General features: G+C 58.1%; 1 protein-coding gene across 1 annotated transcript; it reads left to right on the top strand.

The window, feature by feature from the left end:
* Positions 1-26801, top strand: LOC136613080 (insulin receptor substrate 1-like). The gene is made up of 4 exons (XM_066593918.1): positions 1-1824; positions 11970-12262; positions 12450-14226; positions 25717-26801. The coding sequence occupies exons 1-4, from the start codon at positions 1500-1502 to the stop codon at positions 25722-25724; spliced, it is 2403 nt and encodes an 800-aa protein (XP_066450015.1). The 5' UTR covers positions 1-1499; the 3' UTR covers positions 25725-26801.

The following is a 26801-nucleotide window of genomic DNA, read 5'->3' as shown; positions in this document are numbered from 1 at the left end:
GCGGACCGCCTGATAAAACCTCCTGGCAGCGGACCGCCGGATAAAACCTCCTGGCAGCGGCACGTTTATTCTTTTCTCTTTTCCATGTGCCATTTTTGCTGTATTTTTGAGCAAAGTTCTATTTTTGTTACATTTTTTTTTCTCTCAGGTTTTAGGATAAATTTGCCATTTTTCCTCCTCTTTTCCTGGTTTCTGAAGTCTGGGTGACCCGCGGCCGACAGTGTAGCTTCTACGGAGGGCACAGATGGGCACCGCTTTGTGCAGCTGCATTTAAACATCGCCTTACTTGCAGAGAATGTTTTGTGCTGAAACTGCAATTTTTTTTTTTTTTTTTAAGGTGGCAGTAACCTGTTTTGTAGCCCCCCCCCTCCCCCGCAGATGAAATCTACCGCAATCTATAAGCTGCCAGCAATCACTGTGGGGATTGTTTAGGGTTTCCCACACACCCGGAGCTCTAGAAATATTTTCTTGCGCCAAATACTCGGCCGGCGGCGGCGCCTTCCAGTTTTGCGTTTCTGACTGTGTGCCTTCTCGCTGCTCGTTGACCGGTCAATCATTAACGACCTCACTTGGAGTTTTCAGCTTTATTTGCACATTTTTTCCCGTATTTACTGGATGATATTGAGAATTCTGAACGAAGTTCGGCACTAAGAATAATTTTTTTCTTTACAATTTTGTTAATTCCCAGTTTTTAGCTTTTTTCCCCCAAACCTTGCTTGAGATTCTCTGGAGATTCTCTGTTCTGGGAGGTGAAGACGCCGCGCCGATCCCGTTCAGGAATTGATCACTTTTTTTTTTTTTTTCTTGTAACAAAAGTTAAGAGTCAAAAACTTTCAGACTTAAAGCGTCCGTTGTTTCGGGAGCTCCATTCATTGCCTGCAAGCGCTGTGTTGCACAATCGGATGCCTACGCCGCGCCAATCGCTGCCCGCGGGGCTGAAGATATTTCTGACCGTGTTGTATTTGTTTTGGCACATGAGGGAGTATACAGGAACACATTTATAGGTATATAGTCTGTTCGTTCCGCATCATTCGCCTATAAGGTTTCTACGGAAAAATCTTCTAAAAACAGATGAATTGCGCCATTTTGCGGGTTTAGAAGCAAAAACTGCACTTAGGGTTTTTTTTTTTTTCTCAAAAACATTCTACAGGGATGGAACCGTTTTTTGAGGTTTGACGGAAGTGGATGGAGGGCGGCGAGGCGCAGAGCGGCTATTAGGAATACCTCCAGTCCTCACCTGTGGATGTACCGGCCCCCCCGGACGACTGACTTTTCTGGACACTTTGTGATATTTTCTTTTGTGATTTCTTTTTTTTTTTTTTCCAAGAACACAAATGTTTTTGTGGAGTCTGAAGGATCTAGAAGAGGAATCGGAGCTCCTCGTAGGGACTTGGCGCAGGGCTCAAGGCATCCTGGACTCTTATTGTGTTTTCCTTTTGGAGGGGGGGGGACACGAAAATTAAACAGTAATACCAAAACCAGATTTGCTGCAGCAAGTAATGGACGACGTGAAGAAGTGCGGCTACCTCCGCAAGCAGAAGTCGATGCGCAGGAGATTTTTCGTTCTGCGTGGCCCCGGCCCCCGAGGTCCAGCCCGGCTAGAGTACTTCGAGAATGAAAAGAAGTTCCGTCTGGGGGACGGCTCTGGGGGTCCGCGGGGAACTATTGTCCTAGAAGAGGCGTTTGGGGTCAACAAGAGAGCAGATGCCAAGAGACGACACCTCCTGGTGCTGTATACCCGGGACGGGGGACTGTGCGTGTCTGCCGAGGGAGAAGAGGAGCAGGACGCTTGGTACCAAGCCATACAGGAGCTGCAGGCACAGGGTAATGACACCGGCCACGTGCCCTACACGTCCTAGGCGGGACTCAATATGTACGCAGCCAGTCTGCAGACTCATGAGTGACTCCCACCTCAGACGTGGAGGTCACAAAACACCATATATATGTCACGGGGTAGCAGTGCCTGGTCTGTGTGTATACGGGGCACGGTGTAGCAGTGCCTGGTCTGTGTGTATACGGGGCACGGTGTAGCAGTGTCTGGTCTGTGGGTGTATACGGGGCACGGTGTAGCAGTGTCTGGTCGGTGTGTGTATACGGGGCACGGTGTAGCAGTGTCTGGTCTGTGTGTATACGGGGCACGGTGTAGCAGTGTCTGGTCTGTGTGTGTGTATACGGGGCACGGTGTAGCAGTGTCTGGTCTGTGTGTATACGGGGCACGGTGTAGCAGTGTCTGGTCTGTGTGTATACGGGGCACGGTGTAGCAGTGTCTGGTCGGTGTGTGTATACGGGGCACGGTGTAGCAGTGTCTGGTCGGTGTGCGTATACGGGGCACGGTGTAGCAGTGCCTGGTCTGTGGGTGTATACGGGGCACGGTGTAGCAGTGCCTGGTCTGTGGGTGTATACGGGGCACGGTGTAGCAGTGCCTGGTCTGTGGGTGTATACGGGGCACGGTGTAGCAGTGCCTGGTCTGTGGGTGTATACGGGGCACGGTGTAGCAGTGTCTGGTCTGTGGGTGTATACGGGGCACGGTGTAGCAGTGTCTGGTCTGTGTGTATACGGGGCACGGTGTAGCAGTGTCTGGTCTGTGTGTATACGGGGCACGGTGTAGCAGTGTCTGGTCTGTGTGTATACGGGGCACGGTGTAGCAGTGTCTGGTCTGTGTGTATACGGGGCACGGTGTAGCAGTGTCTGGTCTGTGTGTATACGGGGCACGGTGTAGCAGTGTCTGGTCTGTGTGTATACGGGGCACGGTGTAGCAGTGTCTGGTCTGTGTGTATACGGGGCACGGTGTAGCAGTGTCTGGTCTGTGTGTATACGGGGCACGGTGTAGCAGTGTCTGGTCTGTGTGTATACGGGGCACGGTGTAGCAGTGTCTGGTCTGTGTGTATACGGGGCACGGTGTAGCAGTGTCTGGTCTGTGTGTATACGGGGCACGGTGTAGCAGTGTCTGGTCTGTGTGTATACGGGGCACGGTGTAGCAGTGTCTGGTCTGTGTGTATACGGGGCACGGTGTAGCAGTGTCTGGTCTGTGTGTATACGGGGCACGGTGTAGCAGTGTCTGGTCTGTGTGTGTATACGGGGCACGGTGTAGCAGTGTCTGGTCTGTGTGTGTATACGGGGCACGGTGTAGCAGTGTCTGGTCTGTGTGTGTATACGGGGCACGGTGTAGCAGTGTCTGGTGTGTGTGTATACGGGGCACGGTGTAGCAGTGTCTGGTCTGTGTGTATACGGGGCACGGTGTAGCAGTGTCTGGTCTGTGTGTATACGGGGCACGGTGTAGCAGTGTCTGGTCTGTGTGTATACGGGGCACGGTGTAGCAGTGTCTGGTCTGTGTGTATACGGGGCACGGTGTAGCAGTGTCTGGGCTGTGTGTGTATACGGGGCACGGTGTAGCAGTGTCTGGTCGGTGTGTGTATACGGGGCACGGTGTAGCAGTGTCTGGTCGGTGTGTGTATACGGGGCACGGTGTAGCAGTGTCTGGTCTGTGTGTGTGTGTGTGTATCCGGGGCACGGTGTAGCAGTGTCTGGTCGGTGTGTGTATACGGGGCACGGTGTAGCAGTGTCTGTGGGTGTGTATACGGGGCACGGTGTAGCAGTGTCTGGTCTGTGTGTGTATACAGGGCACGGTGTAGCAGTGTCTGGTCTGTGTGTGTATACGGGGCACGGTGTAGCAGTGTCTGGTCTGTGTGTGTATACGGGGCACGGTGTAGCAGTGTCTGGTCTGTGTGTGTATACGGGGCACGGTGTAGCAGTGTCTGGTGTGTGTGTGTGTATACGGGGCACGGTGTAGCAGTGTCTGGTCGGTGTGTGTGTATACGGGGCACGGTGTAGCAGTGTCTGGTCGGTGTGTGTGTATACGGGGCACGGTGTAGCAGTGTCTGGTCGGTGTGTGTGTGTGTGTATACGGGGCACGGTGTAGCAGTGTCTGGTCGGTGTGTGTGTGTGTACGGTGCACGGTGTAGCAGTGTCTGCTCGGTGTGTGTGTATACGGGGCACGGTGTAGCAGTGTCTGGTCGGTATGTGTATACGGGGCACGGTGTAGCAGTGTCTGGTCTGTGTGTGTGTATACGGGGCACGGTGTAGCAGTGTCTGGTCTGTGTGTGTGTATACGGGGCACGGTGTAGCAGTGTCTGGTCGGTGTGTGTGTATACGGGGCACGGTGTAGCAGTGTCTGGTCGGTGTGTGTGTATACGGGGCACGGTGTAGCAGTGTCTGGTCTGTGTGTGTGTATACGGGGCACGGTGTAGCAGTGTCTGGTCTGTGTGTGTGTATACGGGGCACGGTGTAGCAGTGTCTGGTCTGTGTGTGTGTATACGGGGCACGGTGTAGCAGTGTCTGGTCTGTGTGTGTGTGTATACGGGGCACGGTGTAGCAGTGTCTGGTCTGTGTGTGTGTGTATACGGGGCACGGTGTAGCAGTGTCTGGTCTGTGTGTGTGTGTGTATACGGGGCACGGTGTAGCAGTGTCTGGTCTGTGTGTGTGTGTATACGGGGCACGGTGTAGCAGTGTCTGGTCTGTGTGTGTGTGTGTATACGGGGCACGGTGTAGCAGTGTCTGGTCTGTGTGTGTGTGTATACGGGGCACGGTGTAGCAGTGTCTGGTCTGTGTGTGTGTATACGGGGCACGGTGTAGCGGTGTCTGGTCGGTGTGTGTATAAGGGGCACGGTGTAGCAGTGTCTGGTCGGTCTGTGTGTATACGGGGCACGGTGTAGCAGTGTCTGGTCTGTGTGTGTATACGGGGCACGGTGTAGCAGTGTCTGGTCTGTGTGTGTATACGGGGCACGGTGTAGCAGTGTCTGGTCTGTGTGTGTATACGGGGCACGGTGTAGCAGTGTCTGGTGTGTGTGTGTGTATACGGGGCACGGTGTAGCAGTGTCTGGTCGGTGTGTGTGTATACGGGGCACGGTGTAGCAGTGTCTGGTCGGTGTGTGTGTATACGGGGCACGGTGTAGCAGTGTCTGGTCGGTGTGTGTGTGTGTGTATACGGGGCACGGTGTAGCAGTGTCTGGTCGGTGTGTGTGTGTGTACGGTGCACGGTGTAGCAGTGTCTGCTCGGTGTGTGTGTATACGGGGCACGGTGTAGCAGTGTCTGGTCGGTATGTGTATACGGGGCACGGTGTAGCAGTGTCTGGTCTGTGTGTGTGTATACGGGGCACGGTGTAGCAGTGTCTGGTCTGTGTGTGTGTATACGGGGCACGGTGTAGCAGTGTCTGGTCGGTGTGTGTGTATACGGGGCACGGTGTAGCAGTGTCTGGTCGGTGTGTGTGTATACGGGGCACGGTGTAGCAGTGTCTGGTCTGTGTGTGTGTATACGGGGCACGGTGTAGCAGTGTCTGGTCTGTGTGTGTGTATACGGGGCACGGTGTAGCAGTGTCTGGTCTGTGTGTGTGTATACGGGGCACGGTGTAGCAGTGTCTGGTCTGTGTGTGTGTGTATACGGGGCACGGTGTAGCAGTGTCTGGTCTGTGTGTGTGTGTATACGGGGCACGGTGTAGCAGTGTCTGGTCTGTGTGTGTGTGTGTATACGGGGCACGGTGTAGCAGTGTCTGGTCTGTGTGTGTGTGTATACGGGGCACGGTGTAGCAGTGTCTGGTCTGTGTGTGTGTGTGTATACGGGGCACGGTGTAGCAGTGTCTGGTCTGTGTGTGTGTGTATACGGGGCACGGTGTAGCAGTGTCTGGTCTGTGGGTGTATACGGGGCACGGTGTAGCAGTGTCTGGTCTGTGGGTGTATCCGGGGCACGGTGTAGCAGTGTCTGGTGTGTGTGGGGGTGTGTGTGTGTGTGTGTGTATACCTGGCACGGTGTAGCAGTGTCTGGTCGGTGTGTGTGTGTGTATACGGGGCACGGTGTAGCAGTGTCTGGTCGGTGTGTGTGTGTATACGGGGCACGGTGTAGCAGTGTCTGGTCTGTGTGTGTGTGTATACGGGGCACGGTGTAGCAGTGTCTGGTCTGTGGGTGTATACGGGGCACGGTGTAGCAGTGTCTGGTCTGTGGGTGTATCCGGGGCACGGTGTAGCAGTGTCTGGTGTGTGTGGGTGTGTGTGTGTGTGTGTATACCTGGCACGGTGTAGCAGTGTCTGGTCTGTGTGTGTATACGGGGCACGGTGTAGCAGTGTCTGGTCGGTGTGTGTGTATACGGGGCACGGTGTAGCAGTGTCTGGTCGGTGTGTGTGTATACGGGGCACGGTGTAGCAGTGTCTGGTCGGTATGTATACGGGGCATGGTGTAGCAGTGTCTGGTCGGTGTGTGTATACGGGGCACGGTGTAGCAGTGTCTGGTCGGTGTGTGTATACGGGGCACGGTGTAGCAGTGTCTGGTCGGTGTGTGTGTACGGGGCACGGTGTAGCAGTGTCTGGTCGGTGTGTGTATACGGGGCACGGTGTAGCAGTGTCTGGTCGGTGTGTGTATACGGGGCACGGTGTAGCAGTGTCTGGTCGGTGTGTGTATACGGGGCACGGTGTAGCAGTGTCTGGTCGGTGTGTGTATACGGGGCACGGTGTAGCAGTGTCTGGTCGGTGTGTGTATACGGGGCACGGTGTAGCAGTGTCTGGTCGGTGTGTGTGTACGGGGCACGGTGTAGCAGTGTCTGGTCGGTGTGTGTGTACGGGGCACGGTGTAGCAGTGTCTGGTCGGTGTGTGTGTACGGGGCACGGTGTAGCAGTGTCTGGTCGGTGTGTGTATACGGGGCACGGTGTAGCAGTGTCTGGTCGGTGTGTGTATACGGGGCACGGTGTAGCAGTGTCTGGTCGGTGTGTGTATACGGGGCACGGTGTAGCGGTGTCTGGTCGGTGTGTGTATACGGGGCACGGTGTAGCGGTGTCTGGTCGGTGTGTGTATAAGGGGCACGGTGTAGCAGTGTCTGGTCGGTCTGTGTGTATACGGGGCACGGTGTAGCAGTGTCTGGTCGGTGTGTGTGTATACGGGGCACGGTGTAGCAGTGTCTGGTCGGTGTGTGTGTATACGGGGCACGGTGTAGCAGTGTCTGGTCGCTGTGTGTGTATACGGGGCACGGTGTAGCAGTGTCTGGTCGCTGTGTGTGTATACGGGGCACGGTGTAGCAGTGTCTGGTCGCTGTGTGTGTGTGTGTGTGTGTATACGGGGCACGGTGTAGCAGTGTCTGGTCGGTGTGTGTGTATACGGGGTACGGTGTAGCAGTGCCTGGTCTGTGTGTATACGGGGCACGGTGTAGCAGTGCCTGGTCTGTGTGTATACGGGGCACGGTGTAGCAGTGTCTGGTCGGTGTGTGTGTATACGGGGCACGGTGTAGCAGTGTCTGGTCGGTGTGTGTGTATACGGGGCACGGTGTAGCAGTGTCTGGTCGGTGTGTGTGTATACGGGGCACGGTGTAGCAGTGTCTGGTCGGTGTGTGTGTGTGTATACGGGGCACGGTGTAGCAGTGTCTGGTCGGTGTGTGTGTGTATACGGGGCACGGTGTAGCAGTGTCTGGTCGGTGTGTGTGTGTATACGGGGCACGGTGTAGCAGTGTCTGGTCTGTGTGTGTATACGGGGCACGGTGTAGCAGTGTCTGGTCTGTGTGTGTATACGGGGCACGGTGTAGCAGTGTCTGGTCTGTGTGTGTATACGGGGCACGGTGTAGCAGTGCGTGGTCTGTGTGTATACGCAGCACGGTGTAGCAGTGTCTGGTCTGTGTGTGTATACGGGGCACGGTGTAGCAGTGTCTGGTCTGTGTGTGTGTATACGGGGCACGGTGTAGCAGTCTCTGGTCTGTGTGTGTGTATACGGGGCACGGTGTAGCAGTGTCTGGTCTGTGTGTGTATACGGGGCACGGTGTAGCAGTGTCTGGTGTGTGTGTATACGGGGCACGGTGTAGCAGTGTCTGGTCTGTGTGTATACGGGGCACGGTGTAGCAGTGTCTGGTCTGTGTGTATACGGGGCACGGTGTAGCAGTGTCTGGTCTGTGTGTGTATACGGGGCACGGTGTAGCAGTGTCTGGTCGGTGTGTGTGTATACGGGGCACGGTGTAGCGGTGTCTGGTCGGTGTGTGTATACAGGGCACGGTGTAGCAGTGTCTGGTCGGTGTGTGTATAAGGGGCACGGTGTAGCAGTGTCTGGTCGGTCTGTGTGTATACGGGGCACGGTGTAGCAGTGTCTGGTCGGTGTGTGTGTATACGGGGCACGGTGTAGCAGTGTCTGGTCGGTGTGTGTATACGGGGCACGGGGTAGCAGTGTCTGGTCGGTGTGTGTATACGGGGCACGGGGTAGCAGTGTCTGGTCGGTGTGTGTATACGGGGCACGGGGTAGCAGTGTCTGGTATGTGTGTGTATACGGGGCACGGTGTAGCAGTGTCTGGTCTGTGTGTGTATACGGGGCACGGTGTAGCAGTGTCTGGTCTGTGTGTGTATACGGGGCACGGTGTAGCAGTGTCTGGTCGGTGTGTGTGTATACGGGGCACGGTGTAGCAGTGTCTGGTCGGTGTGTGTGTATACGGGGCACGGTGTAGCAGTGTCTGGTCGGTGTGTGTGTATACGGGGCACGGTGTAGCAGTGTCTGGTCGGTGTGTGTGTATACGGGGCACGGTGTAGCAGTGTCTGGTCGGTGTGTGTGTGTATACGGGGCACGGTGTAGCAGTGTCTGGTCGGTGTGTGTGTGTATACGGGGCACGGTGTAGCAGTGTCTGGTCGGTGTGTGTGTGTATACGGGGCACGGTGTAGCAGTGTCTGGTCTGTGTGTGTATACGGGGCACGGTGTAGCAGTGTCTGGTCTGTGTGTGTATACGGGGCACGGTGTAGCAGTGTCTGGTCTGTGTGTGTATACGGGGCACGGTGTAGCAGTGTCTGGTCTGTGTGTGTATACGGGGCACGGTGTAGCAGTGCCTGGTCTGTGTGTATACGCAGCACGGTGTAGCAGTGTCTGGTCTGTGTGTGTATACGGGGCACGGTGTAGCAGTGTCTGGTGTGTGTGTGTGTATACGGGGCACGGTGTAGCAGTGTCTGGTGTGTGTGTGTGTATACGGGGCACGGTGTAGCAGTGTCTGGTGTGTGTGTGTGTATACGGGGCACGGTGTAGCAGTGTCTGGTCTGTGTGTGTGTGTATACGGGGCACGGTGTAGCAGTGTCTGGTCTGTGTGTGTGTGTATACGGGGCACGGTGTAGCAGTGTCTGGTGTGTGTGTGTGTATACGGGGCACGGTGTAGCAGTGTCTGGTCTGTGTGTGTATACGGGGCACGGTGTAGCAGTGTCTGGTCTGTGTGTGTGTATACGGGGCACGGTGTAGCAGTGTCTGGTCTGTGTGTGTGTATACGGGGCACGGTGTAGCAGTGTCTGGTCTGTGTGTGTGTATACGCGGCACGGTGTAGCAGTGTCTGGTCTGTGTGTGTATACGGGGCACGGTGTAGCAGTGTCTGGTGTGTGTATACGGGGCACGGTGTAGCAGTGTCTGGTGTGTGTGTGTGTGTGTATACGGGGCACGGTGTAGCAGTGTCTGGTCTGTGTGTGTATACGGGGCACGGTGTAGCAGTGTCTGGTCTGTGTGTGTATACGGGGCACGGTGTAGCAGTGTCTGGTCTGTGCGTGTATACGGGGCACGGTGTAGCTGTGTGTGTATACGGGGCACGGTGTAGCAGTGTCTGGTGTGTGGGTACACGGGGCACGGTGTAGCAGTGTCTGGTCTGTGGGTGTATACGGGGCACGGTGTAGCAGTGTCTGGTCTGTGGGTGTATACGGGGTACGGTGTAGCAGTGTCTGGTGTGTGTGTGTGTGTGTGTATATATATATATATATATATATACGGGGCACGGTGTAGCAGTGTCTGGTTTGTGTGTATACGGGGCACGGTGTAGCAGTGTCTGGTCTGTGGGTGTATACGGGGCACGGTGTAGCTGTGTGTGTGTGTGTGTATACGGGGCACGGTGTAGCTGTGTGTGTGTATATACGGGGCACGGTGTAGCTGTGTGTGTGTATACGGGGCACGGTGTAGCAGTGTCTGGTGTGTGTGTGTGTGTGTATACGGGGCACGGTGTAGCAGTGTCTGGTCGGTGTGTGTATACGGGGCACGGTATAGCAGTGTCTGGTGTGTGTGTGTGTGTGTGTGTATGTATACGGGGCACGGGGTAGCAGTGTCTGGTGTGTGTGTGTGTGTATGTATACGGGGCACGGGGTAGCAGTGTCTGGTGTGTGTGTATACGGGGCACGGTGTAGCAGTGTCTGGTCTGTGTGTATACGGGGCACGGTGTAGCAGTGTCTGGTCTGTGGGTGTATACGGGGCACGGTGTAGCTGTGTGTGTGTGTATACGGGGCACGGTGTAGCTGTGTGTGTGTGTATACGGGGCACGGTGTAGCAGTGTCTGGTCTGTGTGTATACGGGGCACGGGGTAGCAGTGTCTGGTGTGTGTGTATACGGGGCACGGTGTAGCAGTGTCTGGTCGGTGGGTGTATACGGGGCACGGTGTAGCAGTGTCTGGTCGGTGTGTGTATACGGGGCACGGTGTAGCAGTGTCTAGTCTGCGCAGTCTAGTTCAGCAGAGTTGTGTTAGTGCCAAACCCTCCTGATTTCATGTATATTGGGCTGCGTACCTTTCCGGCCTATGAATGCCTCCTTGTAGGTAAATGACCACAGGCTCCGCCCCTTCATGGTCCTGTTCGCAGGTTAGCCCTTTGAACAAGCACGGTCGGACATTAAATAGCTGCTGCACAGTTCGGGGATCGGTGACCCTCTATCTGTGACTTCATGTTTAGCTGCACATTACACCTCCACCCCGCTGGCCTGAGAAGCTGACACTCATTAGGCCCGAAGGTCTGACTCCTGGTTGTCATGGTAACCACAACTGCATCTACCAAGGTGAGTATCCATGGTGATCATGGCGTCAGAATGCTTGTTTTTACCTGCAGAGTGTCTCATCCTTAGCCCTGCGCATCCTGCTTTAATTTCTGCTTTTAAGGAGGTTCAGTGAGAATGTGCTGCAGATCTCCAGAGAGGTCAGAGGTGTAATAATCTGCAGGATATATCACTATATGGAGGTAGAGAGGATAGAGCGATGTGCTGCAGATCTCCAGAGAGGTCAGAGGTGTAATAATCTGCAGGATATATCACTATGAGGAGGTAGAGGGGACAGAGCGATGTGCTGCAGATCTCCAGAGAGGTCAGAGGTGTAATAATCTGCAGGATATATCACTGGATCAGGAGGTAGAGAGGACAGAGCGATGTGCTGCAGATCTAGAGGTCAGTGGTGTAATAATCTGCAGGATATATCACTATGTATCAGGAGGTAGAGAGGACAGAGCGACGTGCTGCAGATCTAGAGGTCAGTGGTGTAATAATCTGCAGGATATATCACTATGAGGAGGTAGAGGGGACAGAGCGATGTGCTGCAGATCTCCAGAGAGGTCAGAGGTGTAATAATCTGCAGGATATATCACTATATGGAGGTAGAGAGGATAGAGCGATGTGCTGCAGATCTCTAGAGAGGTCAGAGGTGTAATAATCTGCAGGATATATCACTGTGTATCAGGAGGTAGAGAGGACAGAGCGATGTGCTGCAGATCTAGAGGTCAGTGGTGTAATAATCTGCAGGATATATCACTGTATCAGGAGGTAGAGGGGACAGAGCGATGTTCTGCACACCTCTAGTTCTAGCGGTGGGGAGGTGCGCGCGGCTGCCTGTGTGCGCCGGGGAGGTGCGCGCGGCGGCCTGTGTGCGCCGGGGAGGTGCGCGCGGCGGCCTGTGTGCGCCGGGGAGGTGCGCGCGGCGGCCTGTGTGCGCCGGGGAGGTGCGCGCGGCGGCCTGTGTGCGCCGGGGAGGTGCGCGCGGCGGCCTGTGTACACTTCACCGTCAGATACCTTTAAATGCGGCGGTTTTATAGACCGGTCCGTTTGCCGCCGCAGCCAATCTACAGTTTAATTTTTTAAAGGAATACAAATTGCTCTGAGCGCTGCCTTGTGATTGGCTGCTGTGGGGAACTGTCTTGCCATTGTCTTGTACAGAACATCCTGTCATGTTCTTCCTCCGCAGCACGGGCTCTATCCATCCCCTCAGAAGATGGCGCCACCTTGCCTGGTCCACCATTCCGTGAAGTCTGGCAGGTGAGCTTGCGCCCCCGTGGCCTGGGCCAGACACGTAACCTGTCCGGAGCGTACCGCCTGTGCCTGACAGAACGCACCCTGAGCCTCCTGCGTCTTCGCTGTGACACCCCATCCGTTACCCTTCAGCTTATGAACGTTCGCCGCTGTGGCCACTCCGACAACTACTTCTTTGTGGAGGTGGGGAGATCGGCGGTAACTGGTCCGGGAGAGCTGTGGATGCAGGTGAGAGCAGTGCTGCCATAACTGACTGTGGGAGGGGCTAGATAGGGGCTCCTTACATATCGCCGTTATGGACTGTGGGAGGGTCGGTCAGACTGAATAATGATGGGGGTCCTCTGCATGAGCCCATTGTTGGGGGATGAGGGTGAATACTCTTGATGGCGGACACTTACGCCCGCTTACTTTTTAGGTGGATGACTCTGTTGTTGCACAGAACATGCATGAGACCATCCTGGAAGCCATGAAGTCTCTGAGCGAAGAGTTTCGTCCTCGGACCAAGAGTCAGTCGCTGTCCTCCACTCCCATCACTGTCCCCTCTCGACGCCACTTACCCAACCCACCTCCCCCCAGCCAAGTCGGTTTGTGCCGTAGATCTAGGATGGAGGTATCGATTGAAAACTCCCCGACTCCGAAACCCCGAGATCTGAGTCCACATTCCCCAGAAGAAGAGGAGGAGAAGCGTCCACCAGGAGAAGCCAGTCACCCTCTCGCAGACTACGGCTCAGCCTCATCTGATGAGTATGGCTCCAGCCCGGGATTTGAGCTATCAACGTTTCTGCCGCCATCATCATTGACTGAAATCAATTACATCTCCATGGGGCAACTGGCGAGAAGACCCAAAACGTTAGAGCTCGTGCCACCGCCATCTGTCGAGGAAAATGAAGGACGATTTAAGTTAGAAGACGAGGACAACTACGCGATGATGGGGAAGTGTGAACTGCGTCAAGAAATGGGCTACATGCCCATGTTACCGAGGAGTAGATCCTCCCAAGACTACATGCCCATGACCCCAACCAGCGTCTCACCCCCAGCTTCTATCGAAATGGCGGGCTATGTCATGATGTCTCCCCTCGGGAGCTGTTCCCCAGACAGGACAAGTTGGCCACCCTCTGGGGACATGTCAGTAGGCAGTGCTGACAGCCAAGTGTCAGATTACATGAACATGTGGCCACTTAGCCGTTCCGCCTCCAACACGCCACCACCAACACAGGAGAATCTTCTGTCGTCCATTCACCAGCCCACCAGGATCCCAGCCTCCTACCGATCACTGCCCCGTTCCTACAAGATGGACACTGTGCCTCTATCTCCTCACTCCTCCTCCTCCGATAGTCTGGAGGAAGTGACTGGTGGCAGGAGCCGGAGACCGCTCAGTATGTCTGTAGACACAGGACGGGCCAACACACTACCTGGACACTACCGCAGAGCACCTAGTCCTGGCGAGTACGTCAGCATCCATTACAAGTCTAAGCCAGAGAAGATATCTAGGAAGGATGACTCCTTTCAGGCAGAATACCTTGCCATGGACAGCCACCGCCATGTGCCAAATGGGGACTACACACACATGACATTTAAGCCGGAGTCCCTACTTTCTAATGTCAAAATGATGGCCAGACCGGAAAACGTAGCCGAAAAAGTGTGCAGACCTGCATTGCATAAGGCTCAGTGGGCATCGCCAGTCATGGAGTCCTCCACCAAGACCTCCACAGAAAAGACTTACTGTCTGTCCACCACCAGTGAGAAGATGCTCCACCCTGCAGAACCTACAGACGTGTATAGTAACACAGACCACATGGAGAAGATGGTGGTGAGCAGGTCCTCCTCTGAGGATGCCACCCTGAGGGGGCTACTCAATGCCGTATCCGGGTGTAATCTCTGCAAGGGCTCAGAACGGACAAAGCTCTCCAGGACAGAGCCTCCCACCAGGACAAGACACTGCTCTGAGGGGGCTTCTATCACTCCACTCAATGGTAGACGACCTTCAGTAGAGCAGTCCGCACTCAACTACATAGATCTAGACCTGGTGAAAGATGCTGGAGCTACTGCCCCCTCAGCAGTACTGGTGGGGACCAACGTACTGCCCCCCATGAAGACTGGAAACGTGGTGTCTGTTCCATGTATTAACACCTATGCCAGCATAGACTTCCAGATGTCTGGAGAACTAAGAAGAGGAAGCAGAGATGAAACAGGTACCGAAGAAGGTGGAGTGAAGTTACGTGTGTACAGTATAGGAATAGTAGAGATACGGGACGGACGGAGCTGGAGCGTAGATGGGTATGGGAATAGTGGAGCTATGGGAGAGGCGGAGGGGTGGGGGTGGAGTGTAGAGGTGTACAGGAATAGTAGAGATACGAGACAGACGTTGAGTGTAGATGGGTACGGGAATAGTGGAGCTATGGGACGAGCGGAGAGGTATGCGGGAATAGTGGAGCCACGCAACGGACGGAGCAGAGGGGTAGAGGAGAATGGGAATAGTAGAGCTATGGGACGGACTGAGGTGGGGCACAGGGATGAACGTTAAATAGTGGGGCGGAGATGGATAGAGGAATAGTAGAGATACGGCTGGAGGGTAGATAGATACAGGAATAGTAGAGATATGGCTGGAGGGTAGATGGATACGGGAATAGTAGAGATACAGCCGGGGGTAAGATGGATACGGGAATAGGAGAGACACGGCTGGAGGGTAGGGGGATACGGGAATAGGAGAGACACGGCTGGAGGGTAGGGGGATACGGGAATAGGAGAGACACGGCTGGAGGGTAGGGGGATACGGGAATAGGAGAGACACGGCTGGAGGGTAGGGGGATACGGGAATAGGAGAGACACGGCTGGAGGGTAGATGGATACGGGAATAGGAGAGACACGGCTGGAGGGTAGGGGGATACGGGAATAGTAGAGATACTGCTGGAGGGTAGGGGGATACGGGAATAGGAGAAACACGGCTTGAGGGTAGATGGATACAGGAATAGTAGAGATACGGCTGGAGGGTAGGGGGATACGGGAATAGGAGAGACAGGGCTGGAGGGTAGGGAGATAAGGGAATAGGAGGGATATGTAGAGGTGCAGGGGGATGGTAGAGGTGTATGGGGCGGGGGTGAGAGGTGTGCTGGGCGGGGTCGGGGTGAGGTTTGCGGGGCGTGGGTGAGAGGTGTGCGTACCGGGGTTAGAGGTGTACTGGGCAGGGGTCAGGTGTACTGGGCGGAGTTGGGGGTCAGAGGTGTACGGGTCGGGGGCAGGGATCATGTGTACAGGGCGGGAGTGTATGGAGTGGGAGTGTACAGGGCGAGGATGAGGTGTAGGGGGCGGGGCTCAGAGGTGTGCGGGGCTCAGAGGTGTGCGGGGCGGAGGCGGGGGTCAGATTTGTGGGGCGGAGGTCAAGGGTGTATGAGGTAGGGGTCAGAACTGTATAGGGCAGGGGTCCGAGGTATATGGGGTGGAGGCGGGGGTCAGATGTGCGGGGTGGGGCTCAGAGGTGGGGGTCAGTGGTGTACAGGGCAGAGGTGGGGTCAGGTGTACTGGGCAGGGGTCAGAGGTGTACGGGGTGTAGGCGGGGGTCAGAGGTGTACGGGGTGGAGGCGGGGGTCAGAGGTGTACAGGTCACAGGCGGGGCTCAGGTGTGCAGGGCGGGGCTCAGGTGTGCGGGACGGGGGTGAGAGGTGTTTAGGGGGCGGGGGTGAGAGGTGTGCGGGGCAGAGGTGGGGGTGAGATATGTATGGGGCGGGGGTGAGAAATGTGCGGGGTGGAGCCGGGGGTGAGAGGTGTACTGGGTGGAGGCGGGGGTCAGAGGTGTATGGGGCGGGGTCAGGGGAACGGGCGGGGTCCAGAGGTGTAGGGAGCGGGGTCCAGAGGTGTATGGGGCGGGAGGTGTACGGGGCCGTGGCGGGAGGTTACGGGGTGTGGACCAGAGGTGTACAGGACGGGGGTCAGAGGTGTGTGGGCCGGAGGCGAGGGTCAGAGGTGTGTGGGGTGGAGCGGGGGTCAGAGGTGTACGGCGCGGGTGTCAGAGGGGTACGGGGTGGGGAGCAGAGGTGGGGGTCAGGTTACGGGGCGGGGGTCAGGGGAATGGAGGCGTGACTCAGGTGTATGGGGCGGGGTCAGGTGGGCAGGGGTTAGGTGTACAGGGCAGTGGTGTGGGTCAGATGTATGTGGCGGAGGTCAGAGGTGTGCGGGTCAGAGGTGTGCAGGGCAGAGGCGGGGGTCAGAGGAGAACAGAGGCGGGGCTCAGGTGTATGGGGCGTGGCTCAGAGGTGTAGAGGGAAGAGGTGGGGGGGTCAGGTGTACAGGGTGTAGGCGTCGGTCAGAGGTGTACGGGGCGGGGGTCAGGGTAATAAAGGCGTGGCTCTGAGGTGTATGGGGCAGAGGCGGGGGTCAGAGGTGTGCGGGGCAGGGCTCAGGTGTACGGGGCGGAGGACTGCGGGTCACATGTACTGCATTACTGTTAGCCAGGTATGAATTATCTATTTATTTATTATTTAACCCTTTCACCTCTGCTACATGTTCGTGTTTGCAGTTATTTGGGGTGTTTTGGTAGCCCGCCATTTTCTCCGGAGTGCTCTCTTCTTTGTCGTGCTCTGGTCGCCGCTGGCTGTGCTGATGTCTGATTGGTCCTTGTGTTTTTGATTATATTTAGTGTAGGGAGGAAAGACGTAAAACCTGCGCTGTCGCATTAGTTGGTGTCCCGCAGCCAGCAGCCGCAGAGACTTGGCTTCCATGTCTGTGCAGATGGGATGGGGGGAGGGGCACTAAGGCAGCTGCTGATTTTCCCCATCATGGCCTCCTGCTATCGCCCCCCCCAACGTCCTAACAAATGGCGTCTCTCCTCCCACCATTAACGTCACATTGATGTATGGGTCGGAGGTATATGGCTCAGGGGCAGAGGTGGGGGTGAGAGGCGTACGGTTCGCAGGCGTTGGTCAGAGGTGTACGGGGCGGGGTCAGGGGAACGGAGGTGTGGCTCAGGTGGAAGGGGGCGGGGCTCAGGGCTGTGTGGGGCGGAGGCGGGGGTCCACAGGTGTGTGGAGCGGAGTGGGAGTCAGGTGTGCGGGGCAGAGGTCAGAGGCCCCGCCCCTCCTGAAGGCTGCACTAGCAGAGGGCGGCGCATTCTCCCTGTGCTGTCACCTCGTCATAATGGTCTGTGGCGGTCCTTGAGTTTGACAGGTGGGTCAGAGGGAGGGGACCATCCTCCGTCCCCCATATCGGCACCATCGTTGTCATGGAGACCCAGGACCTAGTCATGGCTTCCAGGTGGCCCATTAGAGGCACAGAGCCAAACGCAGTTTCTCACCTTCTTTCCCCAAACGGCAGTCTGTGCCCGCCTCTAGGGCATCGCTAGGCCCTGTTTGCCAAACCTATCGGCAAGTAACCAATCGGGGCTCAGCTTTCATTTTACCTCAGCAGGGCCAGAAATGAAAGCTGCGCTGTGATAGGTTGCTCGGGGCAGCAAGGTCCCTGTTAGCTATGAGAAAGGGGCCGAGAGTGTAGGGGTGCCGCCCAGGGTGGCGGATCTGTGGAGGAACGACCAGTTTCACTTTGCATGTTAATTAGAGATGAGCGAACGTACTCGGTAAGGCCGATTTCGCAATCGAGCACCGCGATTTTCGAGTACTTCACTACTCGGGTGAAAAGATTCGGGGGGCGCCGTGGGTGAGCGGGGGGCTGCAGAGGGGAGAGGGGGAGAGAGAGCTCCCCCCTGTTCCGCGCTGCTGCCCCCCGGCGACCCCTGAATCTTTTCACCCGAGTAGTGAAGTACTCGAAAATCGTGGTGCTCGATCGAGTAATTACTCGTAACGAGTATGTTCGCTCATCTCTAATGTTAATTTCTGGAAAACACTTGGCCGCCTCTTGGAGTCACCGCTTTGAAAATGTGACATGGCGCACAAAAACCAGTCCAGCAACATCCGCACCCCCAAAGCCAAATGGCCCCTCTGCTTCTGAGACTCCCCCGTGCTCGGGGGAGAGGGGGGTATTTTTAACCCTCATAGAAATAAGAGATTTGGGGCCGAACTGCAGTATTTCAAAAAATGGTATTTTTTTCCCATTTTTACGGCTTAATGGGAACAAATTCAACGCCAGGTTTGTGGGATAAAAATGGTATCAATTTTCCTGGATAGACCTTCCCTCCCGGGGTGTGTGTGTGTGTGTGTTGCCCTTTCCTCCCGGGGCCGCTGTGTGTGTGTTGCCCTTTCCTCCCGGGGCCGCTGTGTGTGTGTTGCCCTTTCCTCCCGGGCCGCTGTGTGTGTGTGTTGCCCTTTCCTCCCGGGGCCGCTGTGTGTGTGTGTTGCCCTTTCCTCCCGGGGCCGCTGTGTGTGTGTGTTGCCCTTTCCTCCCGGGGCCGCTGTGTGTGTGTGTTGCCCTTTCCTCCCGGGGCCGCTGTGTGTGTGTGTTGCCCTTTCCTCCCGGGGCCGCTGTGTGTGTGTGTTGCCCTTTCCTCCCGGGGCCGCTGTGTGTGTGTGTTGCCCTTTCCTCCCGGGGCCGCTGTGTGTGTGTGTTGCCCTTTCCTCCCGGGGCCGCTGTGTGTGTGTGTTGCCCTTTCCTCCCGGGGCCGCTGTGTGTGTGTGTTGCCCTTTCCTCCCGGGGCCGCTGTGTGTGTGTGTTGCCCTTTCCTCCCGGGGCCGCTGTGTGTGTGTGTTGCCCTTTCCTCCCGGGGCCGCTGTGTGTGTGTGTTGCCCTTTCCTCCCGGGGCCGCTGTGTGTGTGTGTGTGTTGCCCTTTCCTCCCGGGGCCGCTGTGTGTGTGTGTGTGTTGCCCTTTCCTCCCGGGGCCGCTGTGTGTGTGTGTGTGTTGCCCTTTCCTCCCGGGGCCGCTGTGTGTGTGTGTGTGTTGCCCTTTCCTCCCGGGGCCGCTGTGTGTGTGTGTGTGTTGCCCTTTCCTCCCGGGGCCGCTGTGTGTGTGTGTGTGTTGCCCTTTCCTCCCGGGGCCGCTGTGTGTGTGTGTGTGTTGCCCTTTCCTCCCGGGGCCGCTGTGTGTGTGTGTGTGTTGCCCTTTCCTCCCGGGGCCGCTGTGTGTGTGTGTGTGTTGCCCTTTCCTCCCGGGGCCGCTGTGTGTGTGTGTGTGTTGCCCTTTCCTCCCGGGGCCGCTGTGTGTGTGTGTGTGTTGCCCTTTCCTCCCGGGGCCGCTGTGTGTGTGTGTGTGTTGCCCTTTCCTCCCGGGGCCGCTGTGTGTGTGTGTGTGTGTTGCCCTTTCCTCCCGGGGCCGCTGTGTGTGTGTGTGTGTGTTGCCCTTTCCTCCCGGGGCCGCTGTGTGTGTGTGTGTGTTGCCCTTTCCTCCCGGGGCCGCTGTGTGTGTGTGTGTTGCCCTTTCCTCCCGGGGCCGCTGTGTGTGTGTGTGTGTTGCCCTTTCCTCCCGGGGCCGCTGTGTGTGTGTGTGTGTTGCCCTTTCCTCCCGGGGCCGCTGTGTGTGTGTGTGTGTTGCCCTTTCCTCCCGGGGCCGCTGTGTGTGTGTGTGTGTTGCCCTTTCCTCCCGGGGCCGCTGTGTGTGTGTGTGTGTGTTGCCCTTTCCTCCCGGGGCCGCTGTGTGTGTGTGTGTGTGTGTGTTGCCCTTTCCTCCCGGGGCCGCTGTGTGTGTGTGTGTGTGTGTTGCCCTTTCCTCCCGGGGCCGCTGTGTGTGTGTGTGTGTGTTGCCCTTTCCTCCCGGGGCCGCTGTGTGTGTGTGTGTGTGTTGCCCTTTCCTCCCGGGGCCGCTGTGTGTGTGTGTGTTGCCCTTTCCTCCCGGGGCCGCTGTGTGTGTGTGTGTGTGTTGCCCTTTCCTCCCGGGGCCGCTGTGTGTGTGTGTGTGTTGCCCTTTCCTCCCGGGGCCGCTGTGTGTGTGTGTGTGTTGCCCTTTCCTCCCGGGGCCGCTGTGTGTGTGTGTGTGTGTTGCCCTTTCCTCCCGGGGCCGCTGTGTGTGTGTGTGTGTTGCCCTTTCCTCCCGGGGCCGCTGTGTGTGTGTGTGTGTTGCCCTTTCCTCCCGGGGCCGCTGTGTGTGTGTGTGTGTGTTGCCCTTTCCTCCCGGGGCCGCTGTGTGTGTGTGTGTGTTGCCCTTTCCTCCCGGGGCCGCTGTGTGTGTGTGTGTGTTGCCCTTTCCTCCCGGGGCCGCTGTGTGTGTGTGTGTGTTGCCCTTTCCTCCCGGGGCCGCTGTGTGTGTGTTGCCCTTTCCTCCCGGGGCCGCTGTGTGTGTGTGTTGCCCTTTCCTCCCGGGGCCGCTGTGTGTGTGTGTTGCCCTTTCCTCCCGGGGCCGCTGTGTGTGTGTGTGTTGCCCTTTCCTCCCGGGGCCGCTGTGTGTGTGTGTGTGTGTGTGTTGCCCTTTCCTCCCGGGGCCGCTGTGTGTGCGTGTTGCCCTTTCCTCCCGGGGCCGCTGTGTGTGTGTGTTGCCCTTTCCTCCCGGGGCCGCTGTGTGTGTGTGTTGCCCTTTCCTCCCGTGGCCGCTGTGTGTGTGTGTTGCCCTTTCCTCCCGGGGCCGCTGTGTGTGTGTGTGTGTGTGTGTTGCCCTTTCCTCCCGGGGCCGCTGTGTGTGTGTGTTGCCTTTTCCTCCCGGGGCCGCTGTGTGTGCGTGTTGCCCTTTCCTCCCGGGGCCGCTGTGTGTGTGTGTTGCCCTTTCCTCCCGTGGCCGCTGTGTGTGTGTGTTGCCCTTTCCTCCCGGGGCCTGTGTGTGTTGCCCTTTCCTCCCGGGGCCTGTGTGTGTTGCCCTTTCCTCCCGGGGCCGCTGTGTGTTGCCCTTTCCTCCCGGGGCCGCTGTGTGTTGCCCTTTCCTCCCGGGGCCGCTGTGTGTTGCCCTTTCCTCCCGGGGCCGCTGTGTGTTGCCCTTTCCTCCCGGGGCCGCTGTGTGTTGCCCTTTCCTCCCGGGGCCGCTGTGTGTTGCCCTTTCCTCCCGGGGCCGCTGTGTGTTGCCCTTTCCTCCCGGGGCCGCTGTGTGTTGCCCTTTCCTCCCGGGGCCGCTGTGTGTTGCCCTTTCCTCCCGGGGCCGCTGTGTGTTGCCCTTTCCTCCCGGGGCCGCTGTGTGTTGCCCTTTCCTCCCGGGGCCGCTGTGTGTTGCCCTTTCCTCCCGGGGCCGCTGTGTGTTGCCCTTTCCTCCCGGGGCCGCTGTGTGTTGCCCTTTCCTCCCGGGGCCGCTGTGTGTGTGTGTTGCCCTTTCCGCCCGGGGCCGCTGTGTGTGTGTGTTGCCCTTTCCGCCCGGGGCCGCTGTGTGTGTGTGTTGCCCTTTCCGCCCGGGGCCGCTGTGTGTGTGTGTGTTGCCCTTTCCGCCCGGGGCCGCTGTGTGTGTGTGTGTGTTGCCCTTTCCGCCCGGGGCCGCTGTGTGTGTGTGTGTGTTGCCCTTTCCGCCCGGGGCCGCTGTGTGTGTGTGTGTTGCCCTTTCCTCCCGGGGCCGCTGTGTGTGTGTGTGTTGCCCTTTCCTCCCGGGGCCGCTGTGTGTGTGTGTGTTGCCCTTTCCTCCCGGGGCCGCTGTGTGTGTGTGTGTTGCCCTTTCCTCCCGGGGCCGCTGTGTGTGTGTGTGTGTTGCCCTTTCCTCCCGGGGCCGCTGTGTGTGTGTGTGTTGCCCTTTCCTCCCGGGGCCGCTGTGTGTGTGTGTGTTGCCCTTTCCTCCCGGGGCCGCTGTGTGTGTGTGTGTTGCCCTTTCCTCCCGGGGCCGCTGTGTGTGTGTGTGTTGCCCTTTCCTCCCGGGGCCGCTGTGTGTGTGTGTTGCCCTTTCCTCCCGGGGCCGCTGTGTGTGTGTGTTGCCCTTTCCTCCCGGGGCCGCTGTGTGTGTGTGTTGCCCTTTCCTCCCGGGGCCGCTGTGTGTGTGTGTTGCCCTTTCCTCCCGGGGCCGCTGTGTGTGTGTGTTGCCCTTTCCTCCCGGGGCCGCTGTGTGTGTGTGTTGCCCTTTCCTCCCGGGGCCGCTGTGTGTGTGTGTTGCCCTTTCCTCCCGGGGCCGCTGTGTGTGTGTGTGTGTGTTGCCCTTTCCTCCCGGGGCCGCTGTGTGTGTGTGTGTGTTGCCCTTTCCTCCCGGGGCCGCTGTGTGTGTGTGTTGCCCTTTCCTCCCGGGGCCGCTGTGTGTGTGGGCTGCCCTTTCCTCCCGGGGCCGCTGTGTGTGCGTGTGCGCGTGCGTGTGCGCGCGGGCCGGCTGCCCTTTCCTCCCGGGGCCGCTGTGTGTGTGCCGGCTGCCCTTTTCTCCAGGGGCCGCTGTGTGTGTGCCGGCTGCCCTTTTCTCCAGGGGCCGCTGTGTGTGTGCCGGCTGCCCTTTTCTCCAGGGGCCGCTGTGTGTGTGCCGGCTGCCCTTTCCTCCAGGGGCCGCTGTGTGTGTGTGCGCGTGCGGGCCGGCTGCCCTTTCCTCCCGGGGCCGGTGTGTGTGTGTGTGTCGGCTGCCCTTTCCTCCCGGGGCCGGTGTGTGTGTGTGTCGGCTGCCCTTTCCTCCCGGGGCCGGTGTGTGTGTGTGTCGGCTGCCCTTTCCTCCCGGGGCCGGTGTGTGTGTGTTACGGTTGCCCCTCCCTCCCGGGGGCCGCCGTGTGTGTGTTACGGTTGCCCCTCCCTCCCGGGGGCCGTCGTGTGTGGGGGCTGGTTGCCCCTCCCTCCCGGGGGCCGCCGTGTGTGGGGGCTGGTTGCCCCTCCCTCCCGGGGCCGCCGTGTGTGGGGGTCGGTTGCCTCTCCCTCACGGGGCCGCTGTGTGCGTCGGACCACAGAAAACCTGCAGGATCGGTGTGATAAATATGGGGTTTTGTTGCCCTGTCACAGTAAAGAAAGGGTTGGACAGCAGCTGAGCTTGCTGTGACTGAAAGCCGCTCCCCACTGTGAAAGGCGGATCAGTGAGAACACCTGCTGTTTCCCGCTATTAACCCCTTACATGTGGCAATCAATCTTGATTGTGGCATGTAAAGTGTTCACAGAGGGAGGGTGCACTGTCTGTGAGGTCACAGAAGGAGGGTGTGCCCTCTGTGATGTCATCGCCCCTCTGCCATGTAATTGCCAAGGGCCAATAGGTTACCTTGGTAATTAGACACTAGACAGTGACTATAAGAAGTGATAATGCAGTGCAATACAGAAATACTGCAATGTATTATCAATGTGATCATAGGTTTACAGGTTCAAGTCCCCTACACGGACATAAAAATGTAAGAAAAAGGAAAATTGTAAAGCAAAAAACATCAAGTTCAAAAATACTATTTTTTTGCGTACCTCCGCCTTTTAGTTTAAAGAAAAAATGAAATTTAAAAAAAAAATCATGTGGGGTATTGTCGCATCCGTAGCGGCCCGTCTGATAAACCGAACACCTTTTTATTCTGCACGGCCAATGCAAAAACAAAGCAAAAACACGCAGCCAAAAGGCTTTTTGTTCATTTTGCCTCCCAAAAAAACAATAAAAGTTATATGTAGCCCAAAATGGTACCAATTCAAATTGCACTTTGCTGCAGAGAACCCTCTGCCCGCACGGAGCACCGCCCACCGGACAATAAAGTTATGGGACTGTGGATGCAGTGATGCTAATAACCAGGCCCCCCTCCCCTTCCTTCACCTCCTGCCCCCGCCTCCCCTTCCTTCACCTCCTGCCCCCGCCTCCCCTTCCTTCACCTCCTGCCCCCGCCTCCCCTTCCATCACCTCCTGCCCCCCCCCCTCCCCTTCCTTCACCTCCTGCCCCCCCCCTCCCCTTCCTTCACCTCCTGCCCCCCCTCCCCTTCCTTCACCTCCTGCCCCCCCCCCCTCCCCTTCCTTCACCTCCTGCCCCCCCCTCCCCTTCCTTCACCTCCTGCCCCCCCTCCCCTTCCTTCACCTCCTGCCCCCCCTCCCCTTCCTTCACCTCCTGGCCCCCCCTCCCCTTCCTTCACCTCCTGGCCCCCCCTCCCCTTCCTTCACCTCCTGGCCCCCCCCCTCCCCTTCCATCACCTCCTGGCCCCCCCCTCCCCTTCCATCACCTCCTGGCCCCCCCCTCCCCTTCCATCACCTCCTGGCCCCCCCCTCCCCTTCCATCACCTCCTGGCCCCCCCCCTTCCTTCACCTCCTGGCCCCCTCCCCTTCTTTCACCTCCTGGCCCCCCCTCCCCTTCCTTCACCTCCTGGCCCCCCCTCCCCTTCCTTCACCTCCTGGCCCCCCCTTCCCTTCCTTCACCTCCTGGCCCCCCCTTCCCTTCCTTCACCTCCTGGCCCCCCCTTCCCTTCCTTCACCTCCTGGCCCCCCCTTCCCTTCCTTCACCTCCTGGCCTCCCCTTCCCTTCCTTCACCTCCTGGCCTCCCCTTCCCTTCCTTCACCTCCTGGCCCCCCCTTCCCTTCCTTCACCTCCTGGCCCCCCCTTCCTTCACCTCCTGCCTCCCCTTCCTTCACCTCCTGCCCCCCCCCCCTTCCCTTCCTTCACCTCCTGCCCCCCCCCCTTCCCTTCCTTCACCTCCTGCCCCCCCCCCCTTCCCTTCCTTCACCTCCTGCCCCCCCCTTCCCTTCCTTCACCTCCTGCCCCCCCTCCCCTTCCTTCACCTCCTGCCCCCCCCTCCCCTTCCTTCACCTCCTGCCCCCCCCCCCTCCCCTTCCTTCACCTCCTGCCCCCCCCTTCCCTTCCTTCACCTCCTGCCCCCCCCTTCCCTTCCTTCACCTCCTGCCCCCCCCTTCCCTTCCTTCACCTCCTGCCCCCCCCCTTCCCTTCCTTCACCTCCTGGCCCCCCCTCCCCTTCCTTCACCTCCTGCCCCCCCCTCCCCTTCCTTCACCTCCTGCCCCCCCCCCTCCCCTTCCTTCACCTCCTGCCCCCCCCCCTCCCCTTCCTTCACCTCCTGCCCCCCCCCCTCCCCTTCCTTCACCTCCTGCCCCCCCCCTTCCCTTCCTTCACCTCCTGCCCCCCCCCCTCCCCTTCCTTCACCTCCTGGCCCCCCCCCCTTCCTTCACCTCCCGCCCCCCGCCTCCCCTTCCTTCACCTCCCGCCCCCCCCATGCTTCCTTCACCTCCCGCCCCCCCCCATGCTTCCTTCACCTCCTGCCTCCCCTTCCTTCACCTCCCGCCCCCCCCCCATGCTTCCTTCACCTCCTGCCTCCCCTTCCTTCACCTCCCGCCCCCCCCCATGCTTCCTTCACCTCCTGTCTCCCCTTCCTTCACCTCCTGCCTCCCCTTCCTTCACCTCCCACCCCCCCCTCCCCCTTCTGTCACCTCCCACCCCCCCCCCATCCTTCCTTCACCTCCTGGCCCCCTCCCCTTCCTTCACCTCCTGCCCCCCCTTCCTTCACCTCCTGCCTCCCCTTCCTTCACCTCCTGCCTCCCCTTCCTTCACCTCCTGCCTCCCCTTCCTTCACCTCCTGCCTCCCCTTCCTTCACCTCCTGCCTCCCCTTCCTTCACCTCCTGCCTCCCCTTCCTTCACCTCCTGCCTCCCCTTCCTTCACCTCCTGCCTCCCCTTCCTTCACCTCCTGCCTCCCCTTCCTTCACCTCCTGCCTCCCCTTCCTTCACCTCCTGCCTCCCCTTCCTTCACCTCCTGCCTCCCCTTCCTTCACCTCCTGCCTCCCCTTCCTTCACCTCCTGCCTCCCCTTCCTTCACCTCCTCCCGCCCCCCGCCCCCCCATGCTTCCTTCACCTCCTGCCTCCCCTTCCTTCACCTCCTGCCTCCCCTTCCTTCACCTCCTGCCTCCCCTTCCTTCACCTCCTGCCTCCCCTTCCTTCACCTCCCGCCTCCCCTTCCTTCACCTCCCGTTTTCTCACTTTGTGATAATTTTAGCATTTCAGGTGATGTTTTTTTCCTCTTTTGTTCTTTATTTCCCCAGAATGCTGAAGCGCGGTGCGGGGACGGCGCAGCCGCGGCCTCCGTTATTATTTGCACTTTGTCTACATCCCGCATCTCACAAGTGACGCAAAATATCAGGACTTGACAAACAGAATGTGCCTTTTCCCGGAAACCGAGATTGTTGAGAGCCGAACGCAGAATTGTTGCCATAGCAACTGGGACGTCGAGGAGAAGTCCTCAGCATCAAGGTCACAGACGTTCATGAAAGCAGTAACCCCGACGGTACCGGAAACGGCGAGCGTCATGCTGCGGGGGAAACCTAAATGGTTTCCATCCGCTAGCGGCGACCCCGTGTTTTGGACTTGGTGACAGGGTGCCGAAAGTCGCCGTATAAAGTTCAAAGACTCTAGTAGGTACGATGTAGCTGCAGCCAGGAAACCACAAGATGGCTGCTCGAGGCCTCCCTGCGCGGGGGGCGGGGCTAACGGTATCGACATGATAGTGTTTTTAACCAAAAAACAAAATCTGACTAAACCTCATATTAGTTGCGGTACGACCGCCAGGACCAACGCGAAGGGTGGCGGCCATTTTGTGAGTGGAAGACGCCTGGTGCTTTACGAGATGGCGGTGACGCTGCTGCGAGGTACGAGCCACCAAACGCCTCCTAGAACTGACTTGATCTAAAGGCGCCTTCATTCACAAAATGGCGTCAGCCCCCATGTGGTTGCGGCGGCCTGCGCTAGGTGCGGCCCTGCGGCCGATGGATTATTTAGATGACATTTCTGACTATAATTTTGTGGCGATGAGGTTGTATATAGTCGTCTTATATCATGGGAGGGTGGGGGGGGCATAATATCCATCATCTGCTATACCTGCCTCGCTCCCCCCTTATCTCCTGTGTAAATGGAACATTCCAAGTGCTGGCTGAGGGGCGGGACAAGAATCTGAGCCAATGAGAATGCTCGCTTGCCATAAGCTTGTCCTGTGTTTTGTTCTTAGAACTCCATGGCAACCTCTAAGCTCCGCCCTTTATGGAGGGCTTACAAAATGGCTGCAGCCTGTGAAAACCCAAGTCACAGAACCGCTGCATTGTATAAGCTATGTCTAATAAAGTGTCTGAACGGC

This window comes from Eleutherodactylus coqui, chromosome 2, assembly GCF_035609145.1.
Source record: "Eleutherodactylus coqui strain aEleCoq1 chromosome 2, aEleCoq1.hap1, whole genome shotgun sequence".
NCBI classification, from domain to species: Eukaryota; Metazoa; Chordata; class Amphibia; order Anura; family Eleutherodactylidae; genus Eleutherodactylus; species Eleutherodactylus coqui.
Note: the sequence above shows the minus strand (reverse complement) of the source record. Positions and strands in the feature narration are given on the sequence as shown.